Here is a 25677-nt window from a genome sequence, read left to right as displayed (position 1 = left end):
GTAAGGAAAATGTAAAGACCTAATCCGGAATTTTAGCTGGTATAGTAAATTGAAGTACACTAGCACAAAAGTATGCTAATATGTGGTTGGTTTTTTTTAAACTGTTTTTTTACAGGTCAATCATACAAGAAAACCCTCATTAAAAATATATAGTTTTTATTGTTGACCCTATAGGGGAATTCATCCAAAATGTTGACCCAAATTGTGCTCAGAATGGGTTTTTGCCTGTCAAAATGCAGAGGTTTTTTTTTTTAATGAAAGTTTCGAAACAAAAATTTAACATTTTTTGTTAATTATGAACTGAGATGAAAAAAATGCAGTAGGAAAGCACTTATTTGTTAGATTTATTTTTTAGAAGACGGATGGTGCGTGTTCTTTGTTTTGTCAAATTTAATGAATTATGAAACATTAAAAGAATCCAAGACTGTAAACACAAATTGTGTTAAAGGTTGCCTTTTTTTTTGTCCAGTGTTGCAAACCTGATGTCCTTCACGTCTATACATCACCTCTGTTGTCCCCTTCATTTGGTCACTTCTGGAAGATTCCCTTCAACAACGTTGATGAGGTTTATAAGTTGTAAATCAAAGCAGAGTCCAATGTATTGACAGCCACCAAACAAAAAGTACAAACTTTAATTTCTTTGCAGTTTTGAGATTTTTTTTCAGGTGCTCCAGTTTTACCCCAATGCATTTAACACAAAACTAAAAAATAACAGTATAAAGTAAGATGGTAAATGATGAGTATTGTGTTGGTTCCATTTCAAAGAATTAGTGCTTTGCTCTGATGGTGTACTTTGTTCATTTCCATCCCCGTCCCTGCGGCCTACACTGTTTGTTTTTCAAATGCCCCTGCAGCTTCTGCTTCATGGAACGCTCCTGATCTAGATAATCGGCAGTGATTAGGACAAAGGTAAAAAACAAGTATGACACTGACCATAAGACCTTGATCGGGGGGGACACCCCTGTTCTTTGGTTTGTGTTCGGAAACTTCTAATATAAAAACAGCCAACAGGAGCAATTCAAAGTTAAAATGAACAAAAAAAAGCAAACCGTCAGGAGCTTACAGATACATTTATTGTACACCACAGCAACAACATTAGCATGCAGTCAGGAATGACACGTGTAAGGCATTTTCTTTATGGAAAAGCTGCCTTTGTCACTAGGTTATCCCAATTTTAAAGTGCAAACTTACAGAATTAAAGGATTAGACATACAACACTACACCGTAAACAGATGTATGGAAAAACAAAAATAATTCCCTCAAATTTCATGGTGCAATGACGACATGGACCGATAGATTTACAGATCTTGACTAGAAGTTCAAGATCCTAAAAAAAAAAAAAAAAAAAAAAAAACACATTGGAAATTATCACTGGAGGGTTTAGATGGTTGATCTTTACCAGCCTGTCCTTTGTTCGCTTGAAGACTCTGAACAAAGCAGGAAACCGTGACAGGAACGCTAACTGAAGACAGACACAAATGTTCGCTCGCATTATTTAAAAAAATAAAAGGGTCACCATCAACAGATTGTCCATACCACGACAAGAATTACACATACAGCAGGCGCCACATTCAGAAGTTGAAAAGTTAATGACCAAATTGAAAGCAGAGTTCCAAAGAAACACATTGAAGACAGCTGGAGGCCTCAACAATGGATCACATACCGAGTCGTCACAGAACTGCAAAAAGTTCAAAATATAATGATCTGCTACTCACACCTGGACTGTGTAAGCCAGACCCGCACCAAATTATTGCCAATATAATCTTAAATACCTACGTGTGCATGAACGTCTGCACACAAAATGGCTTTCGGGTCTCTGTGTGACGGGTGCACCGCTGCAAAGCTGCATGCACCGCCGTTCCAGCAGGACTGAGGATGACACGGCGAGGACGCACGTCGGGTTGCTGGGTCTGGATTTCTTTCAATTCGATGAGTCTCTGGATGCAGATTTTTAAAGATGGCTAACACTACCTTAACTATGGTCACAACCACTCTATTTCAAATTTAGAATATACAATATACACACATAAATCCTCAGTGCTCTGTACACCATCTTAAAGATTCCTTTCTTTGTATATGTACACATATATGTATATGGAAAGAAAAAATATTTCTCTAGTTGGATGTAAACACTGCAGTAAACAGGGAGTTTCCTGTGATCAAGATTGCGCATTGTTGATTCTTCAGTAAGCAATTAAAACCTATATAATAAATAATGTAAAAATATGAAGTTAATGCCTAAACATAAAAGAAAAAGCACTTTTGGTTAACACTAAAAAGGCAAAAGAAAAACTACAGCTCAGCACAGTTTGAGTGCTGGAGGGGACACATCAAACACACTAAGTCCCAGTAAGCTTACCTTTAACGCCTGTTTATCAAAAAATATTAGAAGAATTGATCTTTGATCCAATTTTGTGACTGAAATATGGCACCCTATAAGGATTAAAAAAGGGAATAAAATTGATATCAAAATTTGTCACCATCTTTTTTTGGCATTTAAAAAGAAAACTCCAACCAGTGGAGTTTTTGAAGAAATGTCTAATTAGAAATGAATGACTGACTACGTTTGGTTCCTTATCTATTACAACAGGTCTCAGAATGTGATCTAGGAGAGGCTTTTTCTGCAGCTGCAGTCGAGATTTCCCCAAATGTATATAATGGATGTTAGATTCCACAGTCAAGAGGACTTTACAGTGAAGATCGGTTCCACGGATCCCCTTCCCCGTACTCAAAGGTTAATCCGTTTTGTCACGCTGCTGCAGAGTTTGTGGCTCAGTACACGCAAAGGTCAGGAAACTTCATCTCATAAATGGGAACAGATCGACTCTGGGTTTGGCCGTAACCTGACGATATGGTTCCAGAAGGGCTGGGAGGAGGCCTGAACGACAGAAACAAAGAAGCTGCTATCATCAGTGAGTCGAACACAACAGCCATTGTTGACTTTTCTAAAAAAAAAAAAATCTGTGTACCTGATTGTGATCTCAAATATCTGATTCAATTTGCTCTGCAGCATTGTGGCCTAAAAAGAAAAAGATGTGTCAGAAATCATCTGAATCCACAAATAATTGTGGATTGAAACGTTTATTTTCGACGTACCCTAGCACCACAGTGGGCAGCTATCTCCTCAAAAGGAGCCTTTTGGAACTTCTCCACTACTTGTCGTCTCCGCTCCCTTTCCTGCTCTTCCATACCAACACTGTCCACTAGGGGGCGACAGAATACCAGTTTTTATTTGACAGAATGATTGACAAGAAAAACAAGATTTTTTTTTTTATTGTCATTTAAAAACTTGCAGCCAAATAATTTAGACAAATAAATAGTTTAAAACAAAAGAAAATAATAAAAGTGAACGTACCAATAGCATTTTTCAGTGTTTCAAATGTGATCTCTTCAGCTGGTGTCCTCTATACAGTGAAAGAATAGGAAATAAAAACCAAGCTAAGGTCAATTTAAATGTGTGCATTTTAAGTTTTTTAGAGACGTTACCTCCTTTTTCTCTGGACTATTTCGAGACTCTACATCCATCTGGATAGAGATGGTCTCTCCAATACTCTTCCTCTTAGAAAGCCGGTCCTCATCTGAAAGAAATTGTAGACATTTCACATTTTTGGAGGGGTGAACATTCAGAAATAGTTGCAAGTGATGGGTTTGTTTCTTCATTAGTGAGGCAGACTTCAGGGGCTCCTCACCTGTGTACTGGGGGACATACGGTGTCCCCAGCCTCTCTGTATTATAACCACTTCCTCCAAGGACTTCAGTAATCTTTGACTGAAGAAACAAGACATCCGCATCTATCTTATCCAGAGAAGAAGGCAGCCTAGATTTAAAAAAACAAAGAGAGAACATTGAATGATCATGTATTAGTAGGTCATATTTTGGCCGTTAATTGCAAGATCCATACTTGGATTTCTGTGTGAAGACATCTTCAGGCAGAAGGTAGGGTTTTTCTTTTCGTCTGACCTCAATTACCTGAAGGACAAAGAGAGGACGGGGAGTTTAGAAGCGGTTTTAGCGCCAACAGATAGGGGGAGAAAAAAAACTGGTGCAGAAGGACACCTCATGTATGTGCTGGCAGAAGGCTGGAACAGTGGTGAGCTGGCAGATGAGGTTGAGGTAGGCAGCAGCGAGGGCGTGGACGGCGCAGCGGTTATAAGTGGGCAGAGGCTCATCTGTACACAGAGCCAGATCCTGCAAAGAAGCACAGAGTGATGAGGTCCGCGCTTTCCAGCTGACAAAACTACAAACAACTTAAGGGGACCCATCTGGACCTGCAAAGCGAGGGCCAAGCGGATGAGGTCCACCACCACTTCCTCGTTGGCCAGCTCCACGCTGAGAAGGCCCAAAAGTGCAAAGAGGGTCTCGTAGTGCTCCTGAGCGCTGGTCTCCTCCTTACAGTTCAGGTAGATGTGTCGATACAGCTGCTGTCCGTGCTGGAGAATACACAAAAATGAGCGACTATTCTACAGCTTTAAGAACAAATTCATTTATCAAACTTTTCTACACAACAAAATCTGACCTTTTTCATAAACAAATTGTCCTGTCTGGAGCATTTGTCCAGTTTCAGCTTGAGCACAGAGATGTCAGAGACGATGCTGTGCACAAAAAAATCCCAACAAAGTCAACACAAGCTGGAGCAAGCTGTGTTCATTGACTGAAAGGATGCACACCTGATTCTGGAGAACTTGGGTCTGTTCTCATGCCTGTCGATAAGACTGAGAAGAATTTCCAGCACCAGCAGTCGAATCTCAGGGTCTTCTGTTAGAGAGAAGGACAGCAGCGGCTCCAGGAAGGAGCTGGGCAGCGCTGTGAGCATGTTTGTGGTCTGGAAACCGGCTGTCACCTGAAGGATTAGCAGACATATTTGTACAAAAAAGTTGGAACAATTTCAAATTAGTATCTCAAAATCAGCAATTAGTTACACTTACCTGAACTAAAGACTTCAGTAACATGATTTGAATCATTCTTGTGACTTCCGGCCTGCACATCCACCAAGACAGAATTCAAATACATCCTTAGCATTTTCAATAAGAGTCTGAATAAATGAAGGATTTCAGAAAAGTGAAATTTGCAAAATGGATGGCGCACCCAGAGTCTGAGGAGGGCAGAGTTAGAGAAACTCCAGGGACAGGGATCTTGCCCATTATAAACAGCATAACTTCTGATCTCTGGTAGGTGGGTAAGGTGTTGGCAAAAGAGCCTGAAAGAGAAAAGAAAGATGAACATCAGAGAAATCAAATCAGAGATCAAAGTCTAAGAAGATGTTCAGCCTGCAGATTCACCGATGGTCCGAATGACAGCTTCCTGCAGCTGCCTCTCCTCGTGAGCTTTGATGATCTTGGTCCCGATGTTTGTGCTGCCGTCATACGAACCCGTCAACTCATAATCCACACTCAGGCGGAGCTGCTTGACCAAAGTGTTAAAGACCTCCAAGACTGTGGGACCTGCAAACACCATGAGCACAAACTTTGATCAAATCGTAGCCACTTAGTTTCCCACACGGACGCCACGCCTGCATGCAAGTCACTGACCTACAGAGCCGCTGGCTGCAATGGCGGCTGCCTCCAACAGAACCTCTACTATTCCAGCCCGAACTGTGGCGGAGTTCTTGCTGTTTGCATCCAGATGGCCGAGGAGTTGCTGGATTACCAGATGAGAGTGCTGGGACTGAATCAACAGCACAAACAATGTTATAAATCTGTGAAAAGACGTTTCCTGCAGAGAAAAAATATGGAGGTGATGATCCCTCACCTGGATGGAGTACATGATGATTTTGAAGCAACGCACTGCGAAGGTCTTCCCCTCCCATAGAGAGTGGTTATCCAAGTGCCTGAAGGCGGAGAGGAGAGGCAAGAGAAGACAAAGGAGATCATTAGAAAACTGTCAGGAAAGATGGAGAGGAGGAACCGAAATCCCCAGAGAAGATCACAAGTTCAATGCTGCTGTTGAAGTCTATAAAACTACCGGTATATATAAACAATACGTTTTACAAAACTATATGCAAAATTAAGGAACAACAACTGAACAGCTGGATGGACGAAAAAGAAATATGCATAAGAATATTAAAATTGACAAGCAATTAGTTTCAAAATTAAAAAAAAGAATGAACAAACTATTAAAAAATCTAATAGAATTATGAAAATATCATATCCATGCATTGTATTTAGTGGGCTATGTTGACATGACATTCTAATTTGGCTTTTCTAAAGACTATAAGATTTAAAAATAAAAAAAAGTAGGATTTAACTCAGACAACAAAGTTGAATAGGAGCAACTAGTAAATCTTCCAGTTTAGTAAATTATTCCTGGATCAGCTGAAGCAAGTTTTTAGCAGAGGCAGAGATTATCGGTCTGTCTGCAACAGCAAATACAAACTAAAACACGGGATTAACTAAAGCCAGCGATCACAGATTAAAAGCAGGAAACCTTGAATCACAACAGGGATCTAAAATTTCAATCTGCCATCTTCAGACACACAAGTAACAACTGTGCAACCTTGCGTCGCCCTTGTCGCGCCCCATGTCGACACTGCATAGAGCACTAGGATGCAGCCTTCTAGACGCATCAAAAACAAACGGAGAAACAACTACGGAGATGGAAGGGTTCAGGTTGCCTCACATCAGGACCGGTGTGACGGCGCTCTTGATGTTGCCGAAGGCGGCTCTTCCCAGCAGCTCCCTGAAGCAGCGCTCCGTCAGCTCCACCGGGCTTTCCTTCTCCTTCTCTGATGCCTGCAGCGGAGAGGGAGAGCGGCTGGAGGGGGGGCGGTGAAGGTGAGGAAGAAGCAAAAGAAGTAGAGGAGAGGAAAGGGCAAACAGGAGGGAGGGATGAAGGGAGTGGGAGAGAAGAGTCAGAGGGCAATATTTCCACAAAAGACAGGCTTTCTTGGGAAAAAAGAGCCTTTGTTTTGACTGTTGGGACGTGTTTGTGACTGGATCCTCGTGTGTGGGTTGTTCCTATGCATAGTTAAAAACCCCGCTGCAGCACGGCCATGACTCGCCTCTGCTAGTCGACAATTACGACATTATTTATTAACATCCTCACTCTTTCATCTTGTTTGCTGCTAGAGGAGAAAATATGAAATCCTGCCTGTGAGGCGCCTTCAACTCCAGGAGTTGCCTTTCGAATTTTCTTTAAATTTATCCCAAATGTTCACATTTGTCCATGCTTTTAAAAAAAATCCTTCAGTTTTATTATAGTTTATTTACCTGTAACATTTCCAGCTTGTAAAGCCAAAAATAATAGGAAAAAAAATGATTATGCAATGTGCAGAATTTAAATCTAATTTTCCAAACTCCGACTTTCGATGATTTTGTGCATGTCTGCAGAGATTTAAGTGGTAAGAAAGGCACCACCTGGAGGTCAGTACCTTCTGTACAGACAGCGAAGGGTGACAATGAGATGGAGGAAATGAGGACGCCCAGCAGGCGCAGAACAATATTACTCTCTCACTCCAACATCTTTCTATTTTTTTTATTATCTATCCTCCACCCAATCTGTCCATGTTACAGCCCCCCCTTTGTCTCCACAGTTCTTTGATCTCAGTCGTGACGTCAAAGTGAATTTCAGCACGTATGGTGCTGCCAACAGAGACTGATGCTTGAATCCTCATGCTCTGTGTGTGAGAGCTTTAATTCTCTGTCTACTGCACTATTTCTGTTCACGTTATTGCCCCCCACTGTCCCTGTCTGACATCACTAATGCCTGAACAAGCAGGCGTCAGGACTGTGAATATAAAAGTCTTGTTACATGCTTCTGTTTGATCCATTTCAGCAAACTGTTAGACCTCCCAACATCTCAAAAACGTGACATGAGAAGTGTTCAAATCTGCCAGACTGTAACCCTCCACATGGGGGGCTGACCCATACGTGTGCTGCAGGTTTTTGGGTTGTCCAAATCTGTGGAGGGTTGACGAGAGGAGCGGCCGCATCTTAACCCATTGATGCATGAATCTTTTTCCAGCTAGAAGAACAATATCACCTATGTTTTTTAGGGCTGGGTTGATGAAATCGCTCAATCGATCTGAATCGATCTATCAATAATCGACCCATAAAAGTAGAGATTGATCTTTTAAGCCTTTCCTGATGATCTAACACATAACAAAAATGAGTCCACTAGCTTAATGCTAACGTATAATGGAATTTCCCATAGGACGGTTAATGCTAACCTAAACTTACATTGCTGACTAAATGAACAGCTATATATACTTACAGGCAGGAATTTTCCAAACTTTTTTAAGGAAAAATGTTTTTAAAAGTAACCTTTTGTGGTCTAAAGCACAGTGTTTTGCTCAAATCATTTTGGAATACAGTGTAATGCTGTAGCGCTAACTTCACCTAGTGGCTAAACTGGAACGCTCTCCAGCAGAGGCAGAACATTTATTTTTGTAAAATGAGGAAGTTTAGAGCCTTTATAATGTTAATGCGTTCTAGTCATTAGTAAGGTGTGAGAACTGGCTCCTCACCAACCACAAGCAAATGCTGCACGCACACAGTCTGCACATGATATCCAAGTGTCCATAAGTTAGCATAAAGTTATCACTTGAACAGCACTAATGAGCTACTTGCCAGCATGCAGGATTTGGGGTGGGTTGGACAAAAAGAAAACATGTTTACGATTTTTGCTCTATGGTCTATGATCTTAATATTTCATGAAGGCCACCCACGTGCTCCATACAGGTTTGCCCATTTTTCGCCCGCAGACAGCCTGTTTTCTTGTCCCCATACGGGCAGTTGTGACTAAGGCATTAAGGACTAAGACTTTAGCTCCGTTTGTGATTACAGGTCACAAAGGCTTAAGAAGCAGATTTTTCCTGTGGCAGTTGAGACAGAAATAAAACCCTCTGTCAGTTTACATCAGCTCATGGTCATCAGATTCTCCATTATTAAAATAGCGTGAGTTCTTTGTTTCATCTGGGCAGAAACACTAAGGACAGAGTCCGATAAAAGGCAAAAAATGTAGGACTTCCTGGTTCAGGAGTTATCAAACAGGTTTGAAAAACATTTCTTTCTTTCACTTGTAAGAGACCTGCATACCTGCCTGCATACCTCTCAGTTCCTTCTTCACTCTGCAGGTTGAACAGCAGAGAGGGGACGATCTTGTCCATGTGCTGAGGATCCCAGATGTTAGCCTGCAGCTCATCGTTCACCGTCTTCCTCACTACACCTTGCAAACCCCGAATGCCTGCCATGCGGATGCTGACGGGAAGAACCACAAGGCATTTTGATTACAACCCAGAAAAGGAAGGGCACCTGGATTTAGCTCAGACTATGATTTTTATCCTTGGCATTCATCTTTTTTTTTTATCTTGAAAGTTATATTTGTCCTGTCAAAGATACATATGTCTATTTTAAGCAAAACAAATGACAAGTTAAAAAAAAACTTCTTAAAATAATCTACAAAGACAAAATAAACCAAAGTGGTCTTTAAATAGCAGTTATGTCTGAAGCAGACTCACTTGGTGCGGATATCAGGGTCTTCGTAGCTTGAATGGCACATCTCACTGAAGCGCGACACAAAAAAGTCGTAACTGCGGTGGTACGAGGGCGTGTCCTCCTCAATATTTGCAAACTTTACAAACTGAAACGAGCAGAAAAATTTGGACCCCATAACTGCCCGTGCAACCAAACAGTACAACACATTTCGAAAACATCTTATTAAAAGCACCGATTGTGTACAAGGAAAATAATATTGATTTGGTCTTGTGTGGCTAGTTGAAGGGATAATAAAGACCATTTGTTTTTACATCAAACAAAACACAGAAGACTAAAAAGATTAAGACAATCTTCCCGATTTCTTTGACTATTACCACAACATAATTTAAAAAACAAAACAATGCCACACTGAATTTTTTTTCTGTGACAATGAAAGGCGAGTAGAAGAAGAAAACTTATTTCTGCACCCTTTATATATTTAATATAGCCATTTTTTCCTTCTCTAAAACGAAAAAGAAGCAAAAAAACAACAAATGAGGGTTCCTTATTTTTAAAACAACTATAGAATTTAGACAAAAAATAACCAACAACTACTGTTGTTCATTTTCTGGGACTGCTACATTTTTTAATTTGTTTATTGATTTGGACTCTTTGATTTATTGTTGTAAATGATTCCATAACCCGATACCCAGTATAGAAGCTTTCTTTAACTTCCACATCCTTTCAATTTGTAATTACTCTGTTTTTTTTCCAAAGGTATTTTCCATAATGAGATCAATAGTTTGTGATGCACTTTACACATTAATTTTAAATGAATTTCATTCAAATATGTCAACATCTGTAAAGTTCAAGTTGCACCGCGGCTCCAAACATTTCATTAGGCGTTAAAAACAACAGAGGGGGGTTGGCTCTCCCACCGCGCCTGCTAATGTCTGACATTTGGCTTCAAACCCGTCTCCACTTAACGAGTTATGAAGGAGATCTCTTCAGGATCACGTCCGGTAATGACGCTACCCAAAGCAATCATTACATCTTTAAGATTTAACGAGACGGAAACTGAAGCAAAGACTGGAAAAGCACCAGAATGTAAAAGTTAATTTAGTCTATTAAAGTCTATGTTTTTAATCCTCAGTGTGTAACCAGAATGCTTTTTTTAATTAAAGTCCCATACTTGACTTTATCCTGCACGCTAATTAAATTGAAGTGAGCTTCTGAGAGATCCTATAAAGCTGCAGCAGCGATTCACGTCTGCCTGGAAGTCATCCCACATTACTTCCATTAATGCTGTTTTAGTAAATACAACCTTTTAGAAATTGGGACTAAAATCAGAACCTTCAAACTGGAGTTCAACAGAATAATCAAAAGCAAATATGAAAGTCTATGATGAGCATTTAAAGACGCACTCCAATCATCTTTTGACTTATCTAAAAAGCGTTCTCACTGGTCTTTGCAATTTTTTAGCCAATTGAAAAACCTGTGTCATTTTTCTAGGACATAGTTTCGGCAGTAGTTCATTAGAACTTCATCTCCAAGTTGTGGCACTTCTGGTGCAAAGCAACCCCGCCCCACTTCCCGTTGCTGAGAGCTCGCAGTAGCAAGCTTGTGGTCCGCCCAGCGTATTTTCTACGTCACAAATAGGCTCTTTTTTTAAGCTGCATTTTTTCGTCTGCTCCTGATTCACAGCAATTTGAATAAAGCAATACTCAATTACGCAATTTTAGACCTAATCTGAATTGATTCCCTACCCCTCCTTCTTCTCCCTATTGCTCACATTGTAGGGGCATTTGAGGCTTTAGTGGTGTCCAAAAAGGGTTTTTAAGGAGGAGCTGTAGCGACTTAGAGCTGGCTATCCCTCCGCCGGTAGGGGGATAGGTCACGCTTGTGGCTGCATTTCTTCACGTGGGTGTGTTATGAAGCACAGTAGTTTACATTTAAATGAAAGTATTGTGTTTCTGTCTTTGCCTTTTCAAAGTTCTAAAAGCAATGTTATGTATTTTCCGAGCGCTGGCAGCTAAGCGCTAACCAAGATGACGGCGTCATGATGTCATCAAGCGATAGTAACGTCCAAATTTAAAAAGACTGTTTTTTTTCCATATATCTTTTCTTGGAGGGATAAATGTAGGGAAAGAGAAGCCAGAGAGGTAGAGAAGTAATTCAGATTTGGCCTTAAGCTCAATTGCCTTTATATATGTCCTTCATCTTTAGAAAAATGTTACAAGAAACAAAACAACATAAATACAATTTCACCAAAGTTGGACTTTCAGTGAGATTTTAATTTGTAATTCAGAGAAAAGGTTGAGATTCACAAATATTCTTGAAGTTTTTAACATTTATAGGTTAGTTACTTATATAGATTATTATAAAAATATTAAATACCATTACTGTGATTATTTTGGATTCCAATGAATAATAGTTTTTAATCATCTGTAATAAATTTTGTTGGGTTTGATGGTTTTGTGTCTTCTAGACAAATTTTTTCTAAATGGATTAAATTTAAGTCCAAAAGGTATTTTTTCAATTTTACCTACTTTATTAAAACATCTATTACTTTTAGACACAAACTTAAGTTCAGGAGAAACTCAAAGCGGGTCAGGATGAGTGTGAAGCTCATGTCTGAGAATGCAAAGCTTTATCTTCATTGGTCTGCAGCTAATCAGATTTCCTTTACTTGTCCTCGGATGACCCGTCTCACAGAGACAATAGCCGCTTCCCACATCAGTTGACGTTCGTCACTCTCCGTCCACCAATCTGCCATTAAGCTCTTGTCTAGTTTGGGATGCTACTATGTACTCCTCTCAAGATTCCCCCATCTTTTTTTTAATGCTCTGACATGAGATACATTACGCTTCCTGTCTTCTGATTAGATAATAGCACTAAAGCCAGTGCCGTGGAAAGCATTTTTATGCAACAGGAAGGCTTTAGACTCTGAGACACATTAGTGAGAGGCAGCTTGGGTGATATTTATGGAGATAAATCACGGCATCTTGTCGGCTTTATGGTGCTTACAGAAGAAAAAAATTAGAAACGTGCATTTCTAGGCTTTCTAATTTATGCTTTATGAAGAAAAATCAATGTTTGAAGGAAAAAATAACATTTTTATGTTCACTTTCCATGAAAACGCTTCTAACAGCAGAGCTGAGGATCTCTGTTATTAGTCACTGCATCACAAAAACAAATGATGCCATACTGCATTCTAAAACTCACCGAGTTGGTTCCTAAGATTTGCAAGCTGGGTTTGTCAGATTCCAGCAGCTTTCGCACCATCTTTAGAAAGCTCTCCACAAACAGGTTGATGCTCTGGCAGTGGCAGGCCATCAGCAGCTGGTCCAGAGCCTCCATGGCGATGCACACATATCTAAATCGGAAGGAAAAACAGAGCCTTTAATCTCGTGGGAAAAAATTAATCTGTGTCCAGAAGAAATGAGGACGTAGTAAACCCGCTCATGCAGAACATATTTCAGATGGACTGTAATCTGGGAAGGTTTTTTTTTTTACCGCTATGATGAGTTTAACAAGAGACAGAGGAGACTGGTGACCCAATCAAGTCAAAGCTATTAAAAAGACCAACCTTGCATGCCTGACTGAAGAAAAACCAAGGTTCAGGATTTACTTTGCAAAGTTAATACACGGCCAACACCAGCGTACCCATATCTGTGACGAGCCACGTCTCTCGACAGCCTCTCGGAAAGATAGGCGCCGATGCGGTCCAGCTTCTCTGGAGCTGACAAGGCGTAAAACGTCAGCTTCTCCATGTTGGATTTTACTAACCCATCCTGGACGGGGGGAAGCAAAAGTTTAAGAAATATAGGAAATAACTCTAATGTCTTTTTTTTTAGCTAGTAAAAAGTGGAACTCAAACATTTTGTCCTTGTCAAAACAGAGCCCATGATGTGAGATGTGTTGATGTGAGAACCTTTTATTAAAGAGATTCTCTCACAGTACAGTAAGTATTGTTGAAATTATCTAACTACATCAGTCATATCTGCATGAAACGGAGTTTCAAATCAAAATCTTTCACTAGAAAAATATAACTATGTTGTAGTTTTTCCTCCTGTTTTCCCCTTGACCCAATTCACTGAGCCTCACTTTGGTCTGCAGAGTGCTAAAAACATCCATCGTCTGCTGGAGTCCTACTCAAAGAGCACAAATAAGATGCATTAAAATAGTTATGAATAAGTAAATCTATTTTAAAAGATGCTTTCAGTCAGTGTTTTTAATGTGATAAGTATTCCAGAAGCAGGATTGCCTCACTAAATTAGACTAGCTCAGATATTCAGGTTTTTTGTTCGAATTCCCACCCTAACCCCCAACTAATAAAAAACTATATAGTGCGGGGCTATCTAGCGCCCTGAATTTTAAAAGCAATTCAAAAACCATGTTCACCACTCTATTTAAAACGGGGAATATGAAAAAAAGTGACAATTTAACCGATATGATTTTTTTATGACTATTTTATGAATCCACTGTTTTCTGATGATGAAAACATTGATGGTTTATTAAAAAAATACATGTAAACACATTTTTTCCACAACAATTGTTCAAACACAATGCATTGTGGTCTATGTTCAGCGATTTAGTGCTATATAGTGCACTATGTAGTAGGTGGAGAAGGAATTCAAACTTGTACTATGCAATAATCTACAGAAACGCTATAAAAGATGAATAGAGAAAAGCTGAATAAAAACAAAAGCAAAGCTGGAACATCCAGCCATGCAGCAATGCATTCGTCTTTACTGAGCTGACTGGTACACAATGTTTTGCTGATACAACTGCTTTCAAAGCAGCCTCATTTGTATCATTAGCTGGCTCCCAAATCTGAGGGTTTTTCAGGTTATCAGCAAACTTCCTTAGGATTCTCTACAACTGATGAACATAATCCATCACCAAGACCCACTGCAATGAAGAGCATTTTTCTAGTGGCATTTTTCTGATGATGAAGGAGGAAGAAAATTTGGCTAAAAATTGCATTTCTTAATCGTTTGAAAGAGAGCTTATTTAAGACATAGATTAAACACTAAGCAAGCCACAAGCCCCCTGCTCTTAGCTTTTAGTCACGGGGAGGGGAAGAGGGGCGGAGTTACTCCACTCCAATGGTCCCACCCACAACTCGGAATCAAATTTCTAATGCGCTACAGCAGAAACTATGTCCAAGTAAATGACACAGGCCTTTTTTATATTTAGGCTAAAAACTGCACAATTAGAATTAAAAGACAACTGGAAACATTTTTAAAATAGATCAAAAGTTGATCAGAGCGGGACTTTAAAACTCTTAAATGAAATATAAATATTTGTGTGAAAATATTGGAAGGTAAGAAACATATTTTAAATTAAAAGTAACTACCGTAAACAATTGACATATCTGTATCAAGAAAGGCATTTAGACACAAACATGTCTGTACGATCAGGAATAAGTTTTATCAAACCACTTTATCACTGTATTCATGTTTAAATAAATGGTTAATAGACAGATAAACTACAAAACATCTTTTAGTTCTAATAAACTAGAAATGCGTTAATGTTAGCATCCAGATTTATTGGAAAAGTGATTGGGGGAAACGAGCAGAATCCTCTCACCTCTGGATCTTCTGGGAAGATGTTGTCCACCAGTCTTTTGTATCGAGGTCTGAGGGCCCCACAGCATCCACAAACCCCTAACGACAGACACAAACACATGGGAGTGAACAAAATGGACATCCACAGTAGAGATATATAGGACATGTATGGCAGAAGGAAAAGAAAATATAAACCTAATTTATGTCTCATTAAATATCATTAAAACATTTCTTTCATTTCCCCTGCATGTGTTGAATGTAAAAATGAAAAACAATTTTAAAAAAAAATGAATTTTCCATTGATTCAAAAAAATAAATCTTTCATATATGTTGCCTCAAAAATCCCCTTTGTAGCTTTCATTCTCCATCAATTCCAGTGTTAACAACTGCGTATAAATGGCGGTAAAAAAAAAAACTACCGGTACGTTGAATGTATTTGTCAATAATAAAATGGCAGATGCCAGTAAAATTAAAATAAGACAACTAAAGACACACCACTTACAACTGTTTCTAATCAAGTTTCAGACTTAAATCTTAAATGTGTCTGTTATTTATCCAAAGAAGAAATAATCTTCACACAAGAATTGATTTCCTTTACAGCCAGAGTTCATCACAACTTTAAATACCAGCAAAAATATAACAAATGTCCAAGAAAATACAGAAAAAAATTATGCAAACTTTGAACTAATTGCTCTTCCAGCTCTAAAACATTATGTCTTTAATTTGTCTAACAAATGTGTTAAGATAGGGTCAGTAAAAAACAAAAAACAAACAACTCATAGAAATGCTTGTTCTGAAGTTTATGAACAACAGCAGTGCAGCAAAGATACAGTTTCCTTTCAATAAAGATACGCTTGTGTACAACATAAACACGTATACCCGGTAAATTGGCGTTCTAAGCTTGAGAGAGGAGGATTCTGATTGGTTGAAACGAAATGGCGGCAATGAGTCATTGGGAATGCTGGGAAAATGTGCAGAAAGTCCACAAAAAATCTCTTAATTTGCCTTTTTTTCAGTTCTGTTTAATGTGATGTCATGATGTGAGCTCCAAATCAAAATAGCATTTAGCAAGCTGTAAGAACTACACCCAAATACAGTAATGATGTGTGTGTGTGTATGTGTATAGATAGATAGATAGATAGATAGATAGATAGATAGATAGATAGATAGATAGATAGATAGATAGATAGATAGATAGATAGATAGATAGATAGATAGATAGATAGATAGATAGATAGATAGATAGATAGATAGATAGATAGATAGATAGATAGATAGATAGATAGATAGATAGATAGATAGATAGATAGATAGATAGATAGATAGATAGATAGATAGATAGATAGATAGATAGATAGATAGATAGATAGATAGATAGATAGATAGATAGATAGATAGATAGATAGATAGATAGATAGATAGATAGATAGATAGATAGATAGATAGATAGATAGATAGATAGATAGATAGATAGATAGATAGATAGATAGATAGATAGATAGATAGATAGATAGATAGATAGATAGATAGATAGATAGATAGATAGATAGATAGATAGATAGATAGATAGATAGATAGATAGATAGATAGATAGATAGATAGATAGATAGATAGATAGATAGATAGATAGATAGATAGATAGATAGATAGATAGATAGATAGATAGATAGATAGATAGATAGATAGATAGATAGATAGATAGATAGATAGATAGATAGATAGATAGATAGATAGATAGATAGATAGATAGATAGATAGATAGATAGATAGATAGATAGATAGATAGATAGATAGATAGATAGATAGATAGATAGATAGATAGATAGATAGATAGATAGATAGATAGATAGATAGATAGATAGATAGATAGATAGATAGATAGATAGATAGATAGATAGATAGATAGATAGATAGATAGATAGATAGATAGATAGATAGATAGATAGATAGATAGATAGATAGATAGATAGATAGATAGATAGATAGATAGATAGATAGATAGATAGATAGATAGATAGATAGATAGATAGATAGATAGATAGATAGATAGATAGATAGATAGATAGATAGATAGATAGATAGATAGATAGATAGATAGATAGATAGATAGATAGATAGATAGATAGATAGATAGATAGATAGATAGATAGATAGATAGATAGATAGATAGATAGATAGATAGATAGATAGATAGATAGATAGATAGATAGATAGATAGATAGATAGATAGATAGATAGATAGATAGATAGATAGATAGATAGATAGATAGATAGATAGATAGATAGATAGATAGATAGATAGAATATATATGTATAAAACTGTTTGTTTTTTTTCAGCCCAAAGCAAAACAACCTGCAATTTCTTTTCCTTTCTCATTTTACCCCACAAACCTTCCCCAACAAGCCCTTTAGTTCAGCTATTTGACACTAAACCCTCATGATTACAGAACAGTGATCCAACGATTAAACAGTACCATTATCACAAGGGGTGAACAGCAACAGGCCTGGAAGAGGACGATCGAGGTAAGCGGGGGGCCTGAAATCTTTTAATTACTGTCAAGCATCTGTACCAAAAGTTCTATCATCCTCAAGCGAGGTGACCAGTTATCACAGGGTGACAGCAACAGGCCTGGAAGGAGGACATCGAGTGTAGCGGGGGGCCTGAATCTTTTAATTACTGTCTAAGCATCTGTACCAAAAGTTCTATCATCCTCAAGCGAGGTGACATGAACTTCAGCAGCAGAACTTCTGCTGAAGTTTAGTAGGACCTGAAACAAATGAGCCTTCAGAATCTATAGGTGCTGCATCTTGCTCATTCTTGCAGCTTCAGCCCAGAGTTCAGGTGATGAATTCATAAAAATGAAGAGGTGGAGAAAAGAAAAAGGCAGAAGTTAAAAGAAAGGGAAGACATCGAGGTGGAAATTAAGTAACAGAACAATGTGACAAATGCATTCCTTCTGTTCAGCACAAAACTCACTTTTGGTTGCTAAATAAGAAAAAATTTCCAAGCGTTTTATTGCTCTTACATTCACTTTTATTCCTTGAACGACAATTAAGTAGTTGTTCGTGAATTTACCATCAAAGCAACCAGAGATTTTGCAGCACTAACTAAAAGCCTTTTTTTCAGCTAAAGAAACAGTGATAACAACCTGAATGTGAGTTAAGAAGGGGAAAAAGCTGTCACTGCTAAGAGCAGTTACATAATTTTAATTTCAGTCCACCTGTAATTATAGAAAAAAATCTGCATTACCACAGCTCCAAATAATATTTAATCTGACTCAGTGGCAGAGAAAAATCCAATAAGCTTGGTTTAGATTGCGTCAAAAAGAAAGCGGGGCAGCCGTTTTGTGTTGTTCATAATATAGGTTGGTTGGGTTGTCAGCAAAACACGGTGGGTGGATTTGCATGACAGCGGTGGAAGGCGAACCAGGCGGGGGTCTCATGACATCCACCCACCCTGCATGATGTGATGACCAACACATTAGGCAGATAAGACAGCAAGCTACCCCACACTTCCAAACACACCTCGCATTTATAAAACCTCATTTGCAGATAAACGAATGAGTCATGAAGAGATGAATTCAACAAAACCAGAAGAAGGTGGGCATATCTGTGTGGTTCCTTACTTAGAGATTTAATATGTGAATGTACACATAAAGGGGGGGTTTCCACCCCTACACTGATCACACCAAGAAGCCAGCCAATCACAAATCAGTTTTTATCCTCAAAAGAATGGGGGCTGGGGCATTAACAGATTACACTTTCCATTTCCCCCAGGAAGGCTTAGCGCTTTCACAGAGTGAATGACTGATGAAGAAGAGTTAAAACTGTGGTACAAAAATGTTTTTGTATCACAAAAGTATATAATAAAGTATAAACGTTGACCTATTTGCATATATCAATCCAATTTGTGTGGTTTATATGTATTATGAGACCCGCAGAATGATGAGTGAACTCATTAAGCAGAAAACAGTCAGAGAGAAGCAAAACCAACACACTACTGTGGTATCAATACTTGTCTAACACATCCAAGTCACTTCTCAGGATTGTAACAAGCCTGTCACCCTTTGGGGTTATCATTATGTAAGAGGGAGGCGAAAAGAGGCAACCTCCTGCTATTTCTAGGCTTCCAGAAATGTTCAAACATAAAGCTAATTCTGCAAACATCAGAAGAAAAAAATTCAATTAAAGAAAAAACAATAGGCTGCAGCACCTCCGGGACCCCGAAAGGGAAAAAACGGGTTTAGAAGATGAATGAATGAATGAAATGAATAATAAGAGCCAAGATCCATCAAATCTGGGCCTTAGTTTGTTGAAGCTGTGCAGGAGATGAGGAGAGGGGTATTATAAGAGTGTAAATGTAAATGAGAGAAGCCTTCATGTTGGTCATTAAAGCGAGCAGAAAAACGTCAATATGTCAAACGCTCTCACAGGTACGCACACACATGTGTAGAGACACACAGAGAGGTCTTCTCTGGCAGTAAATCTATGTAGGTTCAAAGCACACAATCCAGTGTGGGCGGCAGTGAACACGGCTGAAAAAGAGAGGCCAACACATTGATAATCGGACATAGCAGCCAACAAATTCTCATGACACAAAGTTATTTTAAAGCACCATAAATCAGAGTCAAGCAGCAACTAGGCTACAAAGACATTAAACTCTAAATTTCATTTATATTCACTCAGAACTATTTAAATTCTCAAGTATGAACTTCAAGTGTAGATAATTTATGAGCCTGAAAGCCCAGATACTCAAGTTTCAATATTATCATAATTAAAATGCCTTTTTTCCATCTCCACAGAATGTCTACAAGCTCCAGTAATAGTTCGACCACAGTAACCTAGATCATCAATAAGGAGTAATGTCACATGATCTAAAGCTCTATCTGCCCACACTCCTGTTTGGTTTTTAAGAAAACACCAAATTACCAAGAACTATAGTCACCACCTGGTTATGTCTTATATTGAAAGGTAATGAATGAAAAGACTTTTAGAGTACGACTGCGACAGATGAAACCAGAAGATTTTAAACAAATCGAAAGCTGTTACCAAAAAAAATGAACATCTTTGAATCCAGGTGTCCTTGTCCTTTATTTTGTAGGGTAGAGAATCTCCACAACCATTAAAAAAAAAACTCCTATAAGCTTCTCCGAGAGACGTTCAAACTGAAATCTGTTCCAGGGAAGCAGCAAAAGAAACTGGTTTAAAGAATGCAGCAAAACTGGCTCAACCGAGTTCACACGCTGACGCTGTCAGACGTGACACAGAGGTAAAAAGGATCGTTTTCCTTACCGTACATTGATCGTGATGTCTCACTACACACGCTTTGCTAAATGTTGCTTCGGCTTCTCATTCAGACACACTGCTGTGCCGAAAGGCACTAGAAATGCACACCTCTCACTCTGGGAATAAAAAAAAAATGCCTGCACGTGTTCTAGCAGCTAAAAAGCATATGAAGCGTGCTCCATGATTGGTGCAAAGCCTGCCTTGACGCTATGAAACACACGAACACACACACGCTCTCTCTCTCTGCCATGCAGACTCACACGCTTGCACACAAAATGGGGCTGACTGACAACACCAGAGAAAAAGCATGCTGCAATGACCTTGGGTTTTCCCATCATTCTGCAACAGTGCTCCTTCTGAGTCACACCAAACACATGCACTATTTTTTTTAACATAAACTATATTGCAAAGGGAAAAATATGGAAAAACTGAAGTCACAGAGCAAAAAATAAATGCATCAAGGACAGAGATCCCTCTGGCGCAAAATATCCCCCCCTCCTTTCTTCCTCCTCAATTGTCACTCCCCCTCTTCCCATCATTCAGATTTTCCACCTTTATCTTGTTTATGTAACCACAATACCTTCCATATCCATGTGTATATGCACAAATAATCACATTGTCTCCTTCAGCGAGACACTTTAAAGCACAGAGGTTTGCAGTCTGTTCAGACATGCATTTCTACATGAATCGATTCGATACTTTTATTTACTCATAAAATGCAAGCAGAAGCATCAAAACAAGCAAAAAGTACAATCCTATTGATTTCAAGTAGTTCAATACTTGTTATGCCCTCATATTTGCAACAACTAACTGTGTTTTAGTAACAGCCTATTTAAGTAGAGAACAGAAAGGTTGCTATTTCATGTCTCTGTGAACCTCCTAATGGTTCACCCTTAAAATATTTCATTAGATTGACATCAGAGGAAGAAGATCTTCTTCTGTGCCTAGCTTCTTTTTTTTTCTTTCCAGACAGTGCATAAACAGAACAGCCCAGGCGGTGGAGTGTGATGACAAATCTTCCCACCTGCGCCAAACAAATTCTCTACTCGAGCAGAAACCTCGACTCCTGTTTAGATCCACATTAACTCAAGCACAGGGACACTGCAGCAACCCTCAATGTACCATTGACTAAAACATTTTTATGCTTATGAAATGTCAGGTTGTTTTCTTATACTGACATTTTTGATGGTGAAAGCTACATCAGTGCAGCAATTTTTTAAGCTAATAATACGTATTTTTATTAATATCTGCCTATGAAATAATCTGCTGATATTGTACTGCATCCCTTTTGACATTTGTAAATGATGCACTTAATTTCAAGAAGCACTGGGCTGCGTTTTTGGCTTTTTCAAAGCTTTTGGCATCCCCCTGCTTTGCTCTTCCAACCCCAAAGTATTGACCTGTAACGCTACATAACTTTGGTCACACTCCAATCAACTTTGGAGCTTTTCTAAAAGCCTTCCCAGTGATCTTTTAATTATGATTATGCCATTTTTAGGCAAACTGAAAAGCCCTGTTGACATAATTTCTGCAGAGCAGAGGTAGTTCATTCGAAATTTCCCTGGGTGTGACAGTTGTCCTGAGAGTTTTCCATTTATACGCTCTCTTGCTAGCTTACAGCCCCTTACAATGCCAACCAAACATTAACAGCGCAACAAAAATGGCAAGAAATATCGGAGTTATCTAGCCGTACAGTTTTGATCCAGATGCCAGCCCGGATGAGGTAAAAGACATTCATGGATCTAGTTGCAAGTGGATGCATCGGAATGGAACTGAACAGCTTGTGGTCTTCCCAGCCCATTTTCTACGTCACAAATAAGAACAGAATTTTTTTCGTCTGCTTCTGATTCACAACTATTTGAACAGCAATCCTCAAAAAGCAATTTTGAGCTAGATTTTCTTTATATACATCCTCCATGGACAAATGCCACAAGAACATGTTAAAAAAACTAAAAATAAGATTCTGATCAGTGGTTCTTCAATATTATTGTTTAACGTCTTTTAAATTAATTCAAGGTTGTGTAGGAGATTCCAAATTTCTTATCTAGAATTCAGCAGCAAAAGCCTTTGATTAATTTAATAATTTACAAACTAATCACCATTACTAAAAAGTCAAGCATATTCAGAAAACAACATTAAATCCTCTTTTGTAAGGACAGTAAACATGTACACATGAAACTAGTTGAAAAACAAAAGACAAACAGGGCTCAATTTTGCCACTTACCCCTGCCAACATGATGGTCAAGAAGGGTGCGGCAGTCAAGTGCCAGCCTCTGAGTGGCTGGAACATCAGATGCAGGCAAGGGCATCGCAGGCAACAAACGCACACGCTCAAGCACACAACATTCCTTTCAGAAACACGGCAGCAATCAAATCCAAGGCCAAAACCGTCGCTCAAAAAAGAAATAAAAGTTCCGATCTGTGCAGCTGAGTTGTTGCTGTTTCTTTTTACAAACTTCACATAAACACTTTTACTGCCACATTGCAACGTTTGCATAAAGTTTCAAAAACGCTCATAAATCCAACAGAGGAGCTCCTTGAGCTAAAAACATCCCCGTCCCTGTCCTGAGGCTTCTTGATAATTCATATTACTGCATAGGTACATTGCCCGCATTAACTAAGAGATTAACGATAAGCCCTTCCAACAGCAGGTCTGCCCTCAGTGTGAATCTCGCTCATTAAAAAAACATCTCTGAAACAATGGGCCTTACTATCGAACAACCATAGAAAGAGGGTGGAGAAGGGCAAAGAAAGAAGGGCACTGTGAGGCTGTTCCTCAGTGAGTGGGTTTGAAACTTCAGGGAACAAAGCTATGGATGCCAGTTGCTGCAGGACGTATATTATTTCTGATTTCTTTGTAAGTTCACACCTCACACACCTGACGGCAAATTTAGATACCAGACACAAAGCTCAAGATACATTTTAAAAACTTTTTCCCCAATTTGTTCTTATAGTGAACATATATTTTAGGCACTTTAATACACTTTTTAAGTGTGAATTTCTCCCTCATACCGCTGATGGGTTGTCGTTTGGTGTTTCTTACCTGTCATGATTGATGGGAGCCACAAGGGGGCGCTACGTTTCCGAGTCAAAAGGACGAGGTGAACGGATGCGCGTCAAGGCTGGAGCGAGTCTCCCACTGGGGGTTTGAAAATCAAGAAACCCGCTGGCTTCTCTTTGGCCTGCTAAAAATCAGCATTCATAAGTTATTCAAGGCCCGAATAAATGGACTATTTTATAAAATCTTTTTTACAAACCAAAAAACTTTATAATAAGTATGTAGCTTGGAGCAAGAAAGTGACAGACACGTAAAAGCTGGAATATGTAGTAGCATCGTTAACTATTAGCAAACAAGCTAATAGTCGCACAGTCCCGGATGTTACTTCATCTTAGTTTCTAATAAAGATGTGACATTAAAAATAATTTGTAGGCCACAATACAGATCTCTTCATCGCGTTAGTTGTATATACATATATTTTTTATATTAAATATCACATTTAAATATGCGACTATCCAGTCCTGCTAACCGCTACATTAGCCAAAAAAACAGGATTGAATTCAGTATCGGATGCTACTCATGTGGATTACTGTTAAAGATATGACATTTTAAAATCATATTTGCAGACCTAAAGTCTTAAAAAGTGCTTACTCGTGTTGTTTATATGTAAATTAACTTTAAAAATTACATCGAACTATGCCACTGGACACTCTTGCTATAGCTACATAGCCCAAACATGTCTAAATTACTTTTCTCTCTTAAAAAAATCTAATTTTCTTACCATGAAGTAGGTAAAATAAATCCCTTTAAGATTTGGCATGCGAGGGGCTGTCAGAGGAGGCTTGGCTCAAAATAATAAAATAAAATAAAAACGTCTAAACACCACAGAGCATCTTTCATTTAGCCAGCAGCAGCAGAGGCTGGCTACCTTTGACTGTCAGCCCAGGGCTGAAACCATGAGAACCACCCATGATGGATACCGGATGTCCCTAAAAATTCTAATAACATGTTAAAAATATTCTGCAATAGATAAAATAATGTACTACAAAAAGTACAAATTTATTTATCAATATTTCAGATGAAATGAGGTGAAAAGCACAAACAACTTTAGTTTGAAAAGAGGCTTTGAGTTATATGTTAGTATTGTCAATTGTATTTTTATTTTATTTTTTAAATCACTTTTGGATGATTAAATTAATTTGTTCAAAGGACTGAATAAAAAATTTGTTCAAAAGACTGAATAAAAGTCATCAAGCAGTGGAAATTCATCAAACTACTTTTAACAATTTCAATTTTTTTTTAAATTTAAAATATTTTTCATTAGTTTGATATTTATTACCCCCTAAAATTAAGAACATAATAAACATAGCTTCAAATAACAAAAAAGTTCCATAATGATAGCATGACAGCGACGTTTTATGCTCCTCATGATGTTTATCTGAGGTAAAAATCTATGCAGTGAAAGTAAATATGACATCCACTGATTGTGAGTAGTAATATTTTGAGGCAAATATAGCTGTTTTTTTTTTATACAGAATGTCTGAGGTTTTTAATTATATTAAAGTACATTTAGTAAGAAGTATGTTTTTTTTTACAGACAAACATTTTTCCACTACTGGTTCTGTGGGAGATCAAACCAGATCTCTGTAGATACAAGCAAGAAGATAAAAGTTTAGGAAAATATAAGCCAAAGAGCATTTAAGGTGGACTGTCCTTAACAAAAACTCTCCACTTTGTCCTTAAATCACTCATCACACATTAACTTAAAGATCTTTGGCTGACTTCCAACATCTGAAGCACGTTACAAGAGCAGATCATGGAGACAAACACAACCAAACCTACCAACTGGATCCAAACAGATGTTTGGCAAGAAGTCTCATGCAGTCGGGCTGGATCCATTGTTTGATTATAAATGTAAAGTGTGAGTCAGCTAGCTGCTAAATATACAAAGTAGTCAGAAAGAATTCAGTTATGAGGGTTTGTCTTCAGCAGTCAAACTAGTTTGACTTGAGAAATGTCCAACATTTTGTTTATTTTGTTGTGGACACTGAAGTCATTGCAAGTTGGTTGTTGAGTTGGTGCATTAGTTACAGTTGAGCTGCGCGTCTCAGACCGAAGAGTTATTTTTAGAGGTGCGGTAACCAGTATGAAAGCTCCGAGCCACACAGTCACCCGGGGACAGATGGGAGCTCATTAGATCAGCCTTAAGAGCTTTGAGTGTTGCCTGGAAACAATTAGCAGTCTCAGAAACATAACCAGCTTAGCAGGACTTCAGGCCTCACTGAGCTTTAGGCCAAGAGAAGAGATTGGTTTGTCTCAGTCTTAAAATGCACGGTCAGTTCAATTAATGTTTGAACACAAAGCATACAATCACAACAAAATATCTATTTTAAAAACACTTCTGCAATTT

At 38.3% G+C, this 25677-nt stretch overlaps 1 protein-coding gene across 9 annotated transcripts; it reads right to left on the bottom strand.

Annotated features, from left to right (window-relative positions):
• Positions 1 to 1051: 1051 nt before the first annotated feature.
• On the bottom strand, positions 1052 to 24258 carry LOC101157100 (protein EFR3 homolog B). 9 transcript variants are annotated; one of them, XM_011491606.4, is made up of 24 exons: positions 24049 to 24258; positions 23313 to 23454; positions 15006 to 15082; positions 13077 to 13204; positions 12636 to 12786; positions 9455 to 9576; positions 9033 to 9194; positions 6616 to 6750; positions 5749 to 5827; positions 5529 to 5664; positions 5280 to 5441; positions 5086 to 5197; positions 4926 to 4977; positions 4668 to 4840; positions 4517 to 4592; positions 4269 to 4430; positions 4057 to 4188; positions 3902 to 3969; positions 3690 to 3817; positions 3487 to 3578; positions 3356 to 3404; positions 3097 to 3203; positions 2970 to 3019; positions 1052 to 2878 (listed from the first exon to the last, which is right to left on the bottom strand). In XM_011491606.4, the coding sequence occupies exons 2-24, from the start codon at positions 23317 to 23319 to the stop codon at positions 2773 to 2775; spliced, it is 2466 nt and encodes an 821-aa protein (XP_011489908.1). In that variant the 5' UTR covers positions 23320 to 23454; positions 24049 to 24258; the 3' UTR covers positions 1052 to 2772. The 9 variants fall into 9 exon arrangements, with proteins under 9 accessions (XP_011489908.1, XP_078799115.1, XP_011489909.1 ...); XM_078942989.1 differs by having other exon boundaries at positions 9045 to 9194; positions 23313 to 23451; positions 24049 to 24245; XM_011491607.4 differs by having other exon boundaries at positions 23313 to 23451; positions 24049 to 24239.
• Positions 24259 to 25677: the final 1419 nt, after the last annotated feature.

Source organism: Oryzias latipes, chromosome 24 (assembly GCF_053564925.1).
Source record: "Oryzias latipes strain Hd-rR chromosome 24, Olatipes_Hd-rR_3.1".
Classification (NCBI taxonomy): domain Eukaryota; kingdom Metazoa; phylum Chordata; class Actinopteri; order Beloniformes; family Adrianichthyidae; genus Oryzias; species Oryzias latipes.
This window is presented reverse-complemented; position numbering and strand designations above follow the sequence as displayed.